Source organism: Urtica dioica, chromosome 6 (genome assembly GCF_054948205.1).
Source record: "Urtica dioica subsp. dioica isolate 48M chromosome 6, U.dioica_male_clone48M_v1_H2, whole genome shotgun sequence".
In the NCBI taxonomy this organism is placed as follows: Eukaryota; Viridiplantae; Streptophyta; class Magnoliopsida; order Rosales; family Urticaceae; genus Urtica; species Urtica dioica.
The window spans coordinates 9406530-9424107 of NC_142761.1; the positions used below are offsets into that span (position 1 = coordinate 9406530).

General features: G+C 39.3%; 1 protein-coding gene across 1 annotated transcript; it reads right to left on the reverse strand.

Moving 5' to 3' along the window:
• Window positions 1–15463: 15463 nt before the first annotated feature.
• Window positions 15464–17158, reverse strand: LOC149393306 (DNA-directed RNA polymerase V subunit 7-like; the record flags this gene model as incomplete). The annotated part of the gene is made up of 2 exons (XM_089617973.1): window positions 15464–16367; window positions 16759–17158. Coding segments are annotated over 2 exons (441 nt in total), but the record flags the coding sequence as incomplete, so codon positions are not given.
• Window positions 17159–17578: the final 420 nt, after the last annotated feature.

Genomic DNA, 17578 nt, shown 5'->3' on the forward strand with positions numbered 1-17578 from the left:
TGGGAGCCTGGTGTCTGCGAAGGCTGTGGGATCCGTGACGCTGTCTTTTGAAGACCACACTTTAAACTTGTATAATGTTTATTTTGTTCCTACCTTTGGGAAGAACATAATATTCATTGCTCGTCTTCTTGAGCAAGATTATTGTTTAAAGTTCATTAAAAATGGAATTCGTATTTCGTTTCCTTATAATTCTTTTGTCACTGATGCGTGTATGAAGAATGCTCTTTTCTACATCTATCCCACTCAACCTTCTCTATCAGACATCAAAATAGATAATGATCTAGTTAGGGAGCCAAAGAGGATCAAACTATCTAAATCCTCTGGTCTAATAAAATCAACATATCTCTGGCACTTAAGACTTGGTCATATCAGTCTAAACAGGATTAAGAGACTTATGAGGGATGGTCCACTCCAATCCTCTGCAATAGGTTCACTCCCTACTTGTGAATCCTGCATAGAAGGAAAAATGACTAAGCGACCTTTCTCCGATAAGGGTCAAAGAGCCACTGAGCTGCTGGAACTAGTACATTCTGATGTATGTGGTCCGCTCAGTTAACAGGCACGTGGTGGATATGAATACTTCGTTACATTCACTGACGATTACTTAAGATACGGTTTTTTCTATTTTCTCAAACACAAATCCGAGACCTTTAACGTATTTAAGGTCTTTAGGGCTTTAGTGGAAAAGTAAACCGACAAAGTGATCAAAACCCTTTGATCCGATCGAGGTGGTGAGTATATGTCTGGAGAGTTTGATGACTTTCTTAAAGAAGAAGGTATCACTTCTCGGCTTACCGCACCTGGCACACCACAACAAAATGGAGTGTCAGATAGAAGAAACTGAACTCTTATGGAGATGGTTAGATCAATGATAAGTTACTCATCACTCCCTCTTTCCTTTTGGGGATATGCCCTCGAAACAACCGCTTACATTCTGAACCAAGTTCCGTCCAAAACGGTTCCTAGTACTCCTTATGAATGATGGACTGGACATAAAGTAAATCTTGGCCGCATCAAAATTTGGGGATGCCCCGCACACGTGCTGAGGCAAAAGACAAGCAAGTTGGCTAGTAGGTCAGAATTGTGTCTGTTTGTGGGATATCCAAAAGAAACCAAAGGTTTCATTATCTATAGTCCCGAGGACGATAAGACTTTCGTTAGCACGAATGCTCGTTTCCTTGAGGAGTACTTTATGAAGGACGCAAAACCTAGAAGCAAAATTGTGCTTGAAGAAAAGTTGGGTGAGGAAGCTTCTACCTCATCTGTAAGAACTTTTCTTACCCCAACTGAAACACAACCTAACTCATCAGAATCTCGTCAAGTAGTCCTTCGACGTAGTGGGCGGGCTACTCAAAAGCCTGACAGGTACATGTCCTATGGAGACTCTCTCGTAGCCGTCTCTGACATGGATGACCCTGTTTCCTATAGCCAAGCGATGGCTTGTTCTGAATCAAACCTTTGACTTGACTCCATGAAAGTTGAAATGCACTCGATGTATGTCAACAAAGTCTGGAAACTTGTACACCTTCCTGAAGGGATTAAACCCGTAGGGTGTAAGTGGATATACAAGAAGAAAATGGGTCCGGATGGGAACGTCTAGACGTTCAAACCACGACTTGTGGCTAAGGGTTATACCCAACAAGAAGGGATTGACTATGAAGAAACCTTCTCGCCAGTCGCAATGCCTAAATCCATCCGCATACTTCTATCCATAGTTGCAGCTCTCGACTATGAGATCTGGCAAATGGATGTCAAGACTGCCTTCCTGAATGGAAATCTTGATGAGCGCATTTATATGGCTCAACCAGACGGTTTCGTGGATAAAGGTCAAGAGACCAAGGTTTGTGAGTTACTTAAGTCCATTTATGGACTAAAGTAAGCATCTAGGACATGGAATATTAGATTCGATGAAACTGTGAAAAGCTTCGGCTTTGAACAGTCAATAGATGAGCCTTGTGTTTACAAGTTAATACACGAAGGCAAAGTTGTGTTTCTGGTACTATATGTCGATGATATATTACTCATAAGTAATGACGTGGGTAAGTTATCTGATATTAAGGTCTAGCTAGTAAAGCAATTTGACATGAAGGATCTAGGAGAAGCCGCTTACATTCTGGGGATCCTAATCTTTCGAGATCGGAAAAACCTGACCATGTCGCTCTCTCAAGCATCTTATATTGATAAGGTGATGGATCGCTTCTCGATGCAAGACTCCAAGAAGGGCCAAACACCCTTTAGGCATGGAGTCTCACTCTCTAAGGACCGGTCTCCCAAGACTGCACAAGAGATTGAAGACATGAGGAAAATTCCTTACGCCTTTGTCGTAGGAAGCCTCATGTATGCTATGCTTTGCACTAGACCTGATATCTGTTACGCCGTTGGCGTAGTTAGCCGTTTCCAATCCAACCCTAGACCCGAACACTGGATTGCTGTTAAGCATGTTCTCAAGTATTTTCGAAGAACTGGGAACTTGATGCTTACATATCCAGGTACTGACCTGACTATGACGAGATATACCGACTCCGATTTTCAAGCGGATAAGGATTCTAGGAAATCCACTTCGGGATCTGTGTTCATCCTTAATGGTGGAGCTGTTGTGTGGATGAGTATTAAGCAATCTTGCATTGCTGACTCCACAATGGAAGCAGAATATGTGGTTGCTTATGAAGCATCCAAAGAGGCTGTATGGCTTAGAAAATTCCTTAAGTATTTGGAAGTTGTTCCTAACGTCGACGAGCCCATGACCCTTTATTGTGATAATAGTGGGGTTGTCGCTAACTCAAAGGAACCTCGAAGCCATAAGCGCTCTAAACATATTGAGAGGAAATACCATTTGATTCGAGAGATTGTGCAGCGCGGAGACGTGGAAGTGAACAAGATCTCAACGGTGGGCAACCTATCAGATCCATTCACCAAAGCCCTAGCGAACAAGGTCTTTGACCAATATCCAGAGGGATTAGGCATGAAGGACTACACACATCTTCTTTGGGTCAAGTGGGAGTTTGTTGTCAATGGTGCCCACAAGAAGAGTTATAGTCTTTATTTTGTACATTTGATGTAATAAAGTCTCACGAAGACTCTTGCTTGTAATTACTTATTCATTTAATAAAAAGTTGAAACGTTCATTCATTCTTCCTTGTCTGTTTGAAGCTTTATGGTAAAACACTAGTCTTTAGTCCATAAACAAACTTAACAACTTACGAAGAGACAAATATAGATTTGCATGAACAAACTCTTCGTAGTTTGCTTAAAACGATATATTCACAATCTAAGGGTCAAAGGACTATTGACCTCAGTACGATTGTTAGGAGAATCTATGATGTCTGGTTATAGGGCATTGAGAGTTAAAGACTCTATAGTTCTTCTAGGTATCTTCCGAAGGTACTGAATTGACCAGTGCACTTCTAGAGACAAAATAAGTACAAACCATTAAACCTCTTATGTCTCGAAGTCACTACGTATGAATTGCATCGTGCTTACCTTAATCCTGAAATGAGACATGTCATTTCACAGCTTACGTATTCTAATTTGAGAACGTCAGAGTTCGGACTCACTATGTGATTCTGAACAGGGCCTACTGGTGAAGTACTAAGTTGTGAAGATGTCATGAGTAACTTTGTGAAGTTCTCATAGATATGGAATTCTTGTACAAGATTGCTGAAATGCAATGTACATCACCTCATGCTTTGTTCCTTGGAATGTGAATAAATGAACTAGCCAGTGTCCAAATTGAGTCTTGACTCTTTTAGATGAAACAATGTGACTTGTTAGCTCCTCGTCAATACATTGTTTCTAACTTATTCACAAGCGACAAAGGAGTTCAGGAAATAACAGCTAGAAGGGTAAAATGGTAATTTTATAAATCCTTACTAGCTGATGATAATCATGAAGAGTAAACATTGATAATATTCTGTGGATCCACTCATTACAATTAGGTTGAATTCTTGAGTAGAAAATAAATTCATTTGAAACGAGAGATTTTCAGTGTCAACTCTTTAGTGGAGTCAGTTCACATTAAGCTAAACTTGGAAAAGGTTTGTGAACTTTTGAGTCCAAGTGATTCGCTCAAGCTTTGTTCATTTGGATCCATGAGGTCACTGTCACAAATCATATCGAGTAGGAATAGTTAAACTAGAAGCTAAGCCAAAACAAGAACGAGACAAATTTTACGAAAATTGTCAAAAGGGTAATTTTGTCTTTTTGGATATAGGATGAGATGAATGTCAATAAATTTTTTGACATGGTCATTTGATGACATGCATCCACTCGGCCAAGATTGAATTAATTGGGCCTTGTGGATTAATTTCATTTCATAAGAATTTTATTGAAAATTCTTAATGGGCCTTTCTCATGTTGTCATGAACAAATGAAGAAGCTTCTAGAAGCTCCTTCTGGAGAGCATTGGCCGCCCAACACAAAGAAAGAAAGGGAGATTATTTTGTGCATAAATGTATTTAGATACTTGCTAAAAGAAAAAGAGGAAACAAATTTCATATACAAGGCATATGGAATTTCGGCCAAATGGGTCAAGGGAGAAGCAAATAAAAGAGGAAACAAATCCAAGGATATGCTTGGATCCTATTGGCCGTGTGAAATAAGGGGAAGAAGAGGAAATTGGCTCATGAATATGTGATATACTATAGAAGAGGAAACTACCTTATTGAAGGTGAGACCTCTCCTATAAATAGAGCCTTCATTCTTCACATTTCATTCATCCCAAGTTTTAGAGATTTGAGAGCTTCTCTCTCTAGCTTGGCCGCCCACTCCTCTCTCTCATACTCTCTCTCTAAGTTCTTTTCGTTTTTGTTTTGGCACCTAGGTCCTCATTTGACCTAGCGTTTTTAGCTCTTCGACTTTAAGACTTGTTCTTGAGTCGTAGTGTTTAAAAGTGCCCACTCACTAATTCCTTATCTCTCGAGTGATTCTTGTGATAGAAACTATCGTGGTTGCTCGTGCTGCCGAGGAAAGAAGAGAGACGTGCTGCGAGGGGAGACGAACGTTGCAACTTTCCAAAAGCTTCTCAACGTTCAAGCTTCTAAAAAGGTTAGTAATCTTTAATGCTCATAATTGTTTTTATTTACATGTACTTGCTCTTTGTCTAGGTTAGTAAAATTGTTTTACTTGTCAAAAGAAAATGTTTAAAATTTTTCCGCTTACCCGAAGCGTTAAACTTTTACTTAAACCCTAGATCTATTCCAACACCCAATCAACCAAACCTTCTACCAGGATGTAAGGAAAAAAAATAAAAAAAAAAAAGGTAGGAGTATTCAACAACCGCTTCGGCGCTTTGGTGAAAGTCCATATCCCGGTCACAGTTCGTGATTGGAATGAAGTGACGCCCCAGATGTTGGGCAATATTCTGAGCGCACTTCATTCCGAGTACACTTTCGTGTACAAGGATGATGAGACCGAAGAGCTGCTTCCGGCGGATTGCTTTCGTCATCAAATTGACCAGACTATCATTCGCGATGCAAAGCGAATGAGGCGCAACCAAAAGTCTAGATTATCAGGGGCGATCTTAGGAAAATGTTGCGGGCAAATAAATGTCGCCAAGAAGAAATCCCAAAAGGATATCAGAAAGACGATTGGGAGAAGGTGATAGAGAAGTTTGCAACTGACGATTGGAAGGTAATGTATAATTCAAAAAAATTATGTTATCTTCTATACATCAAATCAAATTATAACGCAATTTAATATTTGCAGAAAAAGTCTGATCACAACAGGAACAATTCAAAGAACAAGAAAATGAAGTCCACACAAGGATCGATTTCTTTCTTGGCTCATCGACATTTGAACGTAAGTTTATTTTAATTTTGTAATATTTATTTTTCAATAAATACATTACTCATATTTTGATAAAAACTGCAGAGTAGGGAAGATGGGACTTTGGCCTCGGCGTTTGACACGTGGGAGAAAAAACACCAATATGTTTGAAGGCGCGAATTAGAACTCAAGCATTTGTAAGTTACTTGTGTTAATTACTTAATAATCAATATTCGATAATCTTAATAATTTTTTAACATATGTTTGAAGGCGCGAATTAGAACTCAAGTCGAGGATATTCAGCGACAAGCAGCGGAGTTAGGCCAAACATTTGACTTAGACCAGGCGGAGCAGTATGTGATGGATACTGTTCTCGGGTAACGTCAAGATTGGTATGTTGGGATAGGTCCCGAGATCCCGAGATCCTCGTATCTCTTGGCTCAGGCTCAGGACGAGAGCTTGTCATCAGGTTCATCATCGAGACGCGTTCCAGATCAAGTGGTTAGCGAGCTACAAGCAGCATTGGCCGCACAACAGGTCGCAATGGAAGAGATGAGGCGTAAGCAACGAGCTCAGATGGAGGCCTTTCAGCGACAGTTCTTTTCCTACACACAACAGCATCCGTCTCCCATGCAGACATCCCCCGCGATGATTCACCCTGGGACGACGCCGCCATCAGCTTCAATGTCGAATGTTCAGACGCCGCCATCAGCTTCAATGATGAATGCTCAGACGCCGACATCCGATTCAATGCCAAATGCTCAGACGCCACCATCAGCTTCAATGCCGAATGCTCAGACGCCAGATTCGGTAGAGTTTCAGCGACATCGTCCGAGCGGCAGCGCACCAGGACGCCAAGGGGCACGAGGAAGATCTGGCGGAAGAGGAGGTCGTGCATTGAAGAATTGGAACCCTGCGACTGAAAAAGGGAAACAAAAGGAATAGGTTGTAATTTTTTAATTTATTGCACGTAAATTATCAAATTTTATGTTGTTAATATTAGAATTTCTATTAAATGATTTATATAATTATTATATGAATCAACATATATATAATTATTATTCTAATTAATATTATATAATTATTATTATTAAAATTATTTAATTAATTTAACGAAAAATATTGATTATAATAGAATCTTTTTATATGTTGATTCTAATAGAATCAGCATTTAAAAAAAAGCTAAAGAGAATCAGATGCGACTAGTCGCATCTGAAACTTTCGCGTCAAAGGTTTCAGATGCGACTAGTCGCATCTGATTGTATTGTATCCCGCCAAAATATTAGGCGGGAATGAGTATCAGATGCGACTACTCGCATATGATACTTTCGCGCTAAGGTTTCAGATGCGACTAGTCGCATCTGATACTATATATCCCGCCTTAATATATTATTTTGGAGTCAATTTAGGTGCGACTGTTGGTGCGAGAAGTCGCACCAAAAATGTCGCACCGGATAGTAATGACTTTCAGGTGCGGAAAGTCGCACCTAAAATCATCAGGTGCGGACTTTCAGATGCGACTTTGTCACATCTAAAGTCGCACCTTAACGTGGCTTCAGGTGCGACTCTTGCACTTTCAGGTGTGAAAAATGTCACACCTGATGCTATATTTTGTACTAGTGGCTGGAATGGTAATCATGAACTCCGATGGCGAGAAACTACGATATGACATGTATTTGGAATTCAAAGCCTCTAACAACGAGGCTGAATATAAGGCATTGATCATGGGGTTGGAGCTCGCACGAAAGCTAGGAGTGGCCAACATTCACATACATTCCGACTCACAATTGATCATCAACCAAGTCTAAGGAAACTATGCTGCGGAGGAGGTCAACATGACGGCCTACCATGCCAAGGCAAAAAAAAGAGATTGAGGCTTTCTCTGGTACTAAATCACGTAAATCCTAAGGGACGAAAACACTGAGGCCGATACTTTAACGTTCCTCGCGTCTGAGATCGACGAGGATGGTTTAGGAAAAGTGCCTATCGAAATCCTCTGAAAGTTGTTTGTATAACGTGAGCTCGTGAATGTAGTGAACGAGAACCCACTGCCGACATGGATGCCCCAATTGTGAGATATATGAGAGACTGAGAACTCCCGATTGATTAGGAAGAAGCAAGTAAGCTGAAGTTCCATGTCGCAACGTATGTCTTGAGAGGATAAACGTTGTATAAGCGAGGGTTTTCACAACCGTTCATGCGATGCTAAGGCCGTCCTCCGAGAGATCCATAAATGGATCTACGGTAACCATTCCACTAGGCAATCACTGAAACAAAAAGTAGATATCAGCAACACCATAAAGACGACACTACATTACACATGAAGAAACGAACAAGCTAGGTTGATTCCCACATGAACAATGGAAGGAACTACTCTAGGGCCTAATGGATAACTCACTTATACTCGCGGGTGGAAACCAAGGCCGGCGGAGCACTGCCCTGACCACTCGGTGGACCAAGGAGAGCTGCGGGATACCACCTAAAGATGCCATTGTCGAAGTAGGTAGCACTTGCTCAAGCACATCGTGTCAGGAATGGCATGAATGGCCTTGACGAAGGCGGACTCGTCCGCATAAGGGTTGAGAGAGAAGTCGGTCATTGGGCTAAAATGCAAAGGCATGATCCCGAACGCGTGGGATGACACCAAAACCCACAATCTGCGATTCATAGAGTCCGCATCCCCGACCAATTGCGAGCCACTGCGATTGCGAACCTGATAGAATCCAAAATAGTTCTTGACATCGAAAACTACGACGAGATTTTGAAAGTCATCTTCCGTCAAAAATTTTCCCTCATTTTCATGCCGAAGTATATGACATAATGTGAAACCCAAAACTTAGCTATGTGAAAATTTAAAATGTGTGATGGGAAATTAAAATTTTAAATTAGTCATTATGAGAATTTCTTATAGATAAAATTTCTTTGAAATGTAATTGATGAAAGTATGTGACATAAACTTTTAAATTACGTGTGTGTATATATGTATATTATGTACATTAGATTAAGTAATAATTTTTTTCTCTAACTTTTTCTTTTATGGGTGTAAAGAATATATTCAATACGTATGTACTTTTGTTGATTCTTATTAATGTGTAACATTCTTTTTAATTTATAATGTAAACTTTTTTTTTTCCCTTTCTTGTGTATTATAATTTTTTTTAATCAACCATATACGTACATGTATCATATTATATATATATATATATATATATATACATACATCCCCGTAGAAAGTTTTTTTATTTGTAAAGTAATTTGTATAGCTTTAATGGGTATAAAGATAAAATAATGAATTTGACAAGTATAGAATATATATATATATATATATATATATATATATATATATATATATATGGATACGAGTTTTGAAAAGTCAAAAGAGAATGTTATTTTTTATGCAAGTTACTTAAAGAAATGTAATGGTAATATATTATCAGAATATTCAATCACATATTGTGTCATGAATGTTGATTTTATACGTCGAGACCTTAATTGCTCTCTGATTGGCAATTATTACATTAAAATTTGTAACGTAAATTATATCAAATGGGAAGACGAGAGGTTTTATCATTTTTTGAAGTCTGAATTTCTTTCGTCGTCTCATACATCTCTCCTTGTTCTCTTCCTCCAAAAAAAAAGAGAGAGAAAGCTCTAGCTGTTATTAGTTTTGAGGCTTTTAGGACTATTTTTACCACCAAAATTTTCCTCTCTCGTCAGTTATTTTCGAAACCTAGTTTTTTCCATCTTTCGGTGCTCATATTTTTTTTCTGGTCTATATTTTACTTATGAAAAGAAAGATGTAAAACTGTTTTTTTACAGATCTTATACCGTAAGAAACAACTCAATTTCGAAGGATAAACATTTTACTTCGCCTTGATATTTTTATACCGAAATATTCAAGATGTTTATAATATTTATATTAAATTTCATAATTTTTGGACAAACCATTTTCTTTCTAAAATTCAATTATGATCAGCGCGCATAATTTTATTTTATGTTTCAAACAGCAAAGTTTTGATTTAAAACAAAATAGCTAACAAAGGAATGGTGATTTGGATTTTTTATACCAGAATATTCAACATGTTTTTAGTATGTCATAAAAATCATGTAATTTTTAGATTAATGATTTAATTTCTAAAAATATATTAAAATTATTGCGCGATGTTTTATTCCTGTATCAAACAGCGAGGTTTTATATTTTTTAAAAATACTTGCATATCGTATTTTGGCATGAAATTTTTATATAAGACACATATATTTGTTATTGTTATATATAAAAATAATTAGGAGTTTTCTTTAATAGGAAGTATTTTTGTTAGTATTTATTTTAATAAGTGCTCAGATCTGTCCCGTTTTCTCTAAAACTCAATTTTTAGACAATTTACGTTTAAATTAGATTTCGTCATGTTGGAATCAGATTTTGGAACTTTCACTAAAGAAGAAAATGTTTAAAATTTTATTCCTATTCTGTGGAATGTTTCCATAATTTTTCTCGGAAATTTTTGTTTTGCCGAAACCTTAGTGCAAAGGGTATTTTTATCTTTTCACTTTCGAGTCTCGTCTCTGAGTTTTTCCAGAAACTTTTTTACGACAAAAATTGTTTATTAGAACCAGATTTTCAATTTTTTTGTTTACGTCCCGAGCCAAATACGTTTTCCGATCGTTCGATAGTTTAAAGTCGCACGTTTCCGAAACAATGTGAGAATAATCTCACTACAATATGGATTAGTTTAAAATTAATTACGATGAGTGTATGATCTGAATTGGTTAATATGTGTTATATGATTGCTTGTGTGATATTTCTTATGTGCGTGTATGTGTTATTGAGTGAATTGTGATTATTATGTTATGCCTTGTTATGATGAGTGTATATATATGGGTTTAGTACAACTTTGACATATCATGTTCTAATTATTAGCATATTTTATTTATGTTTATGTCATATGTCATCTTTGTATGTAACGCAAGTAAATAAGTGATAAGATAAGTAAGAGAGTCGTACCGCCTCGAGCTACGGAGGTATTAAGAGAATTCTCTCGAGCCGACCTATGGGCTCATAAAGGGATTACTTTTCTCATATGATATGTTTATTATATGGTGCCAACTATGGGAGGTCGCAGCCCCGTAGTTCGTTTCCAAAGTGTACACTGAAATTGGTACGACTACTCGAGGGGCACCCCGAATAAAATATGATAAAATTTATGATACGAAAGACCATGACACTGTTAGAATTTAAAACAATAATAACCGGATCATGCATCGCATTACTCATCTTTTTGAGAGTCATAGTTATTCTCGTTGAGCATTAGCTCATATTATGTGTTTTCGTCCGTATTGTAGGTAAGCAACAAATGAACAAGTGAGGAGGGTGGATCAGTGGCGTTCGATGGCTAAGGGGTTGGGTTGTGGTTCCGCTCGTTTATTTAAAAGACTTCGGCTACGAAATTTTCTAACACTCGGGTTGAGATTTTTTTTATGCTTAAGATATTTTCCAAGTTTAATTAGTTTTGCAAAACTGAAGTTGAATTTTTATCGTTTCATTTCCATTGAATATTCCAAACATCTACTTTAGTTTGGAATTCGAAATTAAGTATTTCTCTTATTTTCATCAAATGTTTTGTAAGATTTCAAGTGTTGGTTATTTTCAAAGTTGTTTTATTTTAGATTCTAAACTTTATAAATGAAATGATGTTTAAAAAAAAAATTATCCACTTTTTTTTAAGTAATAGAATTAAGCTTAGTGTGACGGTCCGAAAAGTCGGGTCGTCACACATAAAGAAAGCGCACGATAGCAGTAAGGACTCATCTGGGAGGCGTGCACGTGTAGTGGGGAAAGCAACTCCTGCACTATGGCTGTAAAGGCAACCGTAGTCTCCCCCACGAGACTAGAAATATGCATGACAGTGAATCCACGACGAGGAAGATAGAGACTGTCGTCGATGAGCAGACAAAAAGTCTCCACGGACATCGGGATATCGTACAACTCCTGGAAGGCCTTGAAGTGGTTGAGGGTGACAGTGCTCCGGATTTTAAGCCCCGAATGATCAAAGGAGTCATCCACGACCGGCTCGTTGAGCGGGACGGCCCGCGACAAAGGCATGCACTCCTCGCTCCTCTTCAAATTCTCCAATGGCTCCGAGTCATCATGACCAAAAGCATAGGAAGCATCGACAAATGTATACGCATCCTCATATGACGGATTGGACCTGGAGGGGGACCCCCGCAAAACCACGTAGGGATCATCACCCTCCTGCTCGGCTTGCATCACCACCATGGTAGCCCGACTTGCCAACACAGGAGACTCGTCACGTGGAGAATCACCACGAAATTTACCCACTGCAGGAGAGACACTGCATCGCACATTGACTGAGGGATACTCGGTCCGATCTCATACACCGGATGGATGGGTACCAACTGGTTCAGATGCACCACTTAGACAGACCACGCCAGCCCGGACACGTCACTCGGATGAAGACTGTTCGGCCCAGACATGCCGTCCTAGTGGAGATCGGCCGAAGTGGGTGCCCCGGTCAAGATGAGATCGGCCGAACTAGGTGCGCCGATCAAGAAGACCTCGACAGGTCCAAACACACTAGATGGGTGGAGACCGGCCAGTCCGGACACGCAGGCCAGACAGAGACCAACCGACCTAGGCGCGCCGGCCAATTAGAGGGCCTCGTCCAACCCAGAGAAGGACATGTCCGGTGCACACCGACTGAAGACTCCACCACGTGCCGTCCTATTGTACCGTCTGAGCATCGTCATCACCGTCGAGCCACACGTCGATGTCTAGGAGCTCTGAGAATAAAGGAGGATGGATGCTCGTCATGGCTGAATGAGAAATTGAAGGACACAATGAATACTCTCCGAATGAGATGTATTTAAACTAGAAAAATTAAATTCAAATTCGGGAGAATCAACGAAAAACTTGTGGCCATCCATGGTACACGTGTAAAAGAAGAACGGGAGGCGCAAATGAAGACAAACGAAAACCTTAAATTTCCTCTTTCCCATTTTTCACCCCACATGGGCCGGCCCACCAAAACAAAAATAGAGGTGGTCCCGGAATTTCAAAAGAAAAATAGAAAAATACGGAAAAAAAAATCCATAAGACAAAGAAACAAACATCGAACGAGCTTGAGAAACGGAACATAAGAAATAAATTCGGGGAGTGAATGTTATGCAGTCATTCTCGGTTTAAAATAATTGAGACACAGAGTTCTCCAAAAAGCGAAAGCAACAAATCAAGCGTGAATATCCAATGAGCTGAATTATTAAAAAAAAACTAATAATAAAAAAACATGTTATGCTCACTTCGTCAACTATTGAAAAGGCGTCTTGAGACAGGTCGGAGACCCTGTCGGAGAAAGACTCGATATGCCAATCAAATACACGACCGACCTAAGCACACAGCATGTCACCCAGTCGTCATGAACGACACAGCCGGTCACCAGGTCGGTCAAGAAGACACGACCGGCCCATGAGCTCATTGCTAGTCACCTGGCCGGCTTAAGAGGACGGCCGGCCCGGGAGCTCACACTCGGTCACCTGGCCGGCCCAGGAGACACAGTTAACATGGGAGCTCACAGCCATTAACCCGGCTAGCCCAAGAGACATGGTCGGCTGACCTCATTGCCACACGGACGGACCGGGTCTTAGCCACTCTACCGGCCTCCTTGCCACATTTGTCAGGTCTGCTCTTAGCCACTCGGCTGGCCTCATTGCCACATGGGTGGGCCAGCTCTAAGCCACCCGGTCAACCTCATCGCCACACGGCTGGGCCGACTCTTAGCCACCTGGCCGGCCTCATTTCCACACGACCTATGCCTCCTTGCTGCCCAAGGCAAGTCCAAGAGGTCGTCATGGCCCCTCAGACTCTATAAATAGCCTTCTCCACGAGGGAAATGTAATGAAATTCTTTATACATGAAGCTTTACTAGATTCACATCTCGCTGAGGTCCTTCTCTCAATATTTCTTATGCCCCCCCCAATGCAATAACACTAATGTTGATCGTTGGAGTATGCGCTAGAGGCACTATCTAGATTCCTAAAAACACACATTCTTCAACTTGAGTAGTTGATCCCATGATTTCTTTCAGGATCTTTGTCACACCACTAATGAATCCACATAAGTCGTTGAAGAGTTATGAAGTTGAACTATTCACGATCTTTACCATAACACCAAAGGGATTCACAAAGTAGCTTAAACAGTCTAACCGCTCCCTTTTTCTTGATTCATAGTTCAATCTCTAACTTAGACCAGTGAGATCTAACTCCTTAGAGCGTAAGATAGTGCTTAAACTTTCATCGGGTCACCATCTTAGTATCACAATATGTCGGTATCTTTAATTCCAGCTTTTGCATTATTTACAATGTCAATTGAGATCTTTTCTCTTCATGAAGTGATACTTAATTTCCACATACTTGGTCCTATCATGGAACGGAAGGATTCTTGTAGAGATGGATTGCGCTTTGACTATCTGAGAATATATCCCTTCATTCATAGCGTTCGTTTGTTGCAGCTATATACTCGGTTGGTGTTGTAAACAAAGTCACCAAAGGTTGAAGCAAATATTTTTAGCTAATACAAACCACACACCAATATTTTTGACTTCGTGGTATCGAGATCATGAATTTCACAAATCACAAATTATTCTAAACCGTAATGTATTTGAGTATCCTATAATAGAGTTGTAACGAGTTAGTCTAATAGTCAAACTCGCAGACTTGCATCATAATAAATGCATGTAATGGCAACTGTCAGCAGCCACATTTTTTATGGGTAATTTAGCAACGTAGCCAATTACAAACATGATTTTAAAGATGTAGGCAACGTTTGATAAATTTTGTAATATAACCATTTACAGAAATAAACGGTTAGAAAATATCGAAAATACCCTTATGTAGCATAAATCATGAAAACCAATTACTAGCCAATGTTTCAACCAGCCAAAACTTATCGCGTGTAAAATAAACGAAAATTAAGGGAAAGTAAAACAAGAAAACAAGAAACTACTAACAAATGTTGCAGCCAACCAATTAAAACTTATTGCGTATGAAATAAACGGAAATTAAGTGAAACTAACCCAAGAAAAACGTCTCAGCCAACCAGTCAAAACTTATCGCTTGTAAAATAAACGAAAAATTAAGTATATTAATTTTTAATGAAAAAGTTGACGTGTATTAATTGAATTATTTGGCCGATCAAAACGTTGGCTATATGTTGATGTTAGCCTTTTAATAGAGGATAATCTAGTAATTTCATAAATGAATAATAAAGTCACGTCATCATTCGTGGCTAGATTTGAAACTTAGGTGAAACGTTGACTAGATTGCAACACCAACGTTACAAGTGGTTTAGTCCGACTAGTTTTTCTTTTTTTATCACTCAACTTGGTATTGAAGTATTGCTGTAATTAATTTATGAGCTTTAAATTATTTTCAGTGAGCATGTATATATCTTAAAAAAAAAACATGTTTATAAATTATTTTCTTGGCGAATGATGTATCCATTACAAATGTCATTTTAAATTTCTTAAACATTTAATCGGCAACTTAAATCTCCATGATATAGAATAATTGGAATATTATCAATTAACCGCATTTTACTCATCTTCAAATATAATCAAAACCCATTTCATAAAATAAGGTAAATGTTGAATCGGTAAGACACAAAATCTGAAACTTTAACTAATTTACAAACTTGATGCAAATATATATAATATATGTATTCATTTACAAAAATCTGCCATTTTCCTGGTTTAATGTTGTATTACGAAAAAAAAAATAATACAGCAAATCTTAGAAAATGAAGAAACAGAAAACCTTCAATCTTCTTAGCATCAGTCACTTCCCAAGTCATGTACTAACTCATCATAACACTAATGACTATGAGCTCATTGACATTCTATAAAGACAGATGCGAAATGCTAGTTTCTGCACAAGGAAAACGAAACCAATTGTGCTCGGACTATTTACAAATCAAATTGGCGGAAGCCGGGAACAAAAACGGGACCCATAGACTCTCACATTCAAGTTTCTGAGCACCTCAAAGTCGCTGACGCTCCACCGGATCACAGTCACCGCAAAGCTAGGCACGAGCCCGGTCTCAATGGTCCTCCGATCTTCTCTGACGAAGCGGAAGTTTCTCCCGGTTGGATTTTCGAGGGCAAAACCAGGCATTCTAGGGACCAGAATGGTGGCCTGATCGATGGGCACGCAGTGGAGAAAGACCCCGCCATTTTAATTATAGTCTGAAATAACTTTGATACAAGTCTTCTTGAACTTCTTCAATATAGTCTGAAATTTTAACTGAACATGCAGTTTATAATGCAGATTCTACTTCAAAATAAAACGAAAATAAGTCTCTGGCTTCCTGTTTCTCCCAACCACTAACAATCGCCGGGTTTCTTCTGTTTTGTCCTTCTTCATCGCAAAGTTTCGCTCAACTCCGTTCAGCTCGAGGCAGACTCGCGTTGGTCGGGTTTAAACTGGCGCTTGCATAAGTACAAATCCAAACACAAAATTTGATGAAAGAAACGAGAATCTCCAATGCATAATTCATCAAACTGCAACTTCAAGGGAACACAACCATCTCAGAAGAGCTGAACAATTAACCTGGCTTAAATTATTACACAAAAACTAGGACATGCAAATCTTAGTAAACTAAGGCGGTAAAACATTCATCTTAGTTTAATGTCACTTACTTTCCCATATTGTCATCATAACTCATCAAAAGACTAAAATCTATGAGCTCGTTGACATAGACATACTTTTTTTTTTAATTTACTGTTCCCCGCCTAACCCCACTGTATTTTGGAAACTAGAAACACTAGTAATTGTTAAGTGGGTACCAATTTGTTTAGTGAGAATCAAACTAGAAATAAACCAAGGGCCTGACCACAAGACCTGATATAGACATACTATGTAAGGAAAGGAAAAAAAAATATATTGTAGATCGGCGGATTTACAAATCCAAGCTACCGAGGGACTCACCATCAAAGCTACCAAGCACCTCGAAGTTGTTCTCTTTCCAATGCGTATTAATCACCTCAAAGCACAGCACGACCCCTGTCTCAATCGCCGCCCAATCTTCTGCGATGAAGGGCCGGTTTTTCGCGTTAGGGTTTTCGAGGGCATAACCGGGCATCTTTCGGTTCGAGATGAAGAACTGTCCGATGGGCCCGCATCGGAGAAAGACCCCGCTGCTGTAGATACGCCTGACGACCCCATTCAAGGTCTCTCCTCTCAGAGGCTTGAAAGACCGGAACTTGATCTTGACCGGGAAAGTAATGTTTCCCTCTCTGACCTTTGCTTTGCCTATCTTTGAACGATCCGTGATTCCGAGGTAGAATCTCCGAGACCTTCTCGCTGGCCAAGATCTCCAACAGCCTTGTCATGATCAAGCTCTTAGACAATGGAGAAACCGAGCTCTCCGACCGGTTCGGCACGCATCTTTGCAGGGTCAACTCTGAAAACATACCTCAAAAACCTTGTTCCGAACTTTCGACTAAACAAACTGGCAAAATCAAACAAGCCTTTGTAATTTGTGATCGTATTAGGAGTTAAAACATTCACTAAAGCGAGATTGGGTTTCGCGGTGATTACAAATCTATAACATTCTGCCCAAACCCACTTCTTCTTGGGTTTCGCCGAAACTATATGCTTAGTCTACGTATCTTGCCCCAAATTCTTTTCTGAAAATTAAACTCTAAATTCATTTCTTCCCACGAACAAAAATAAACGTACAAAAATATGACTGATTCTCGTAACGACAACCACGGAGATACAAGATAGGAGAATCATGGTTCGACTT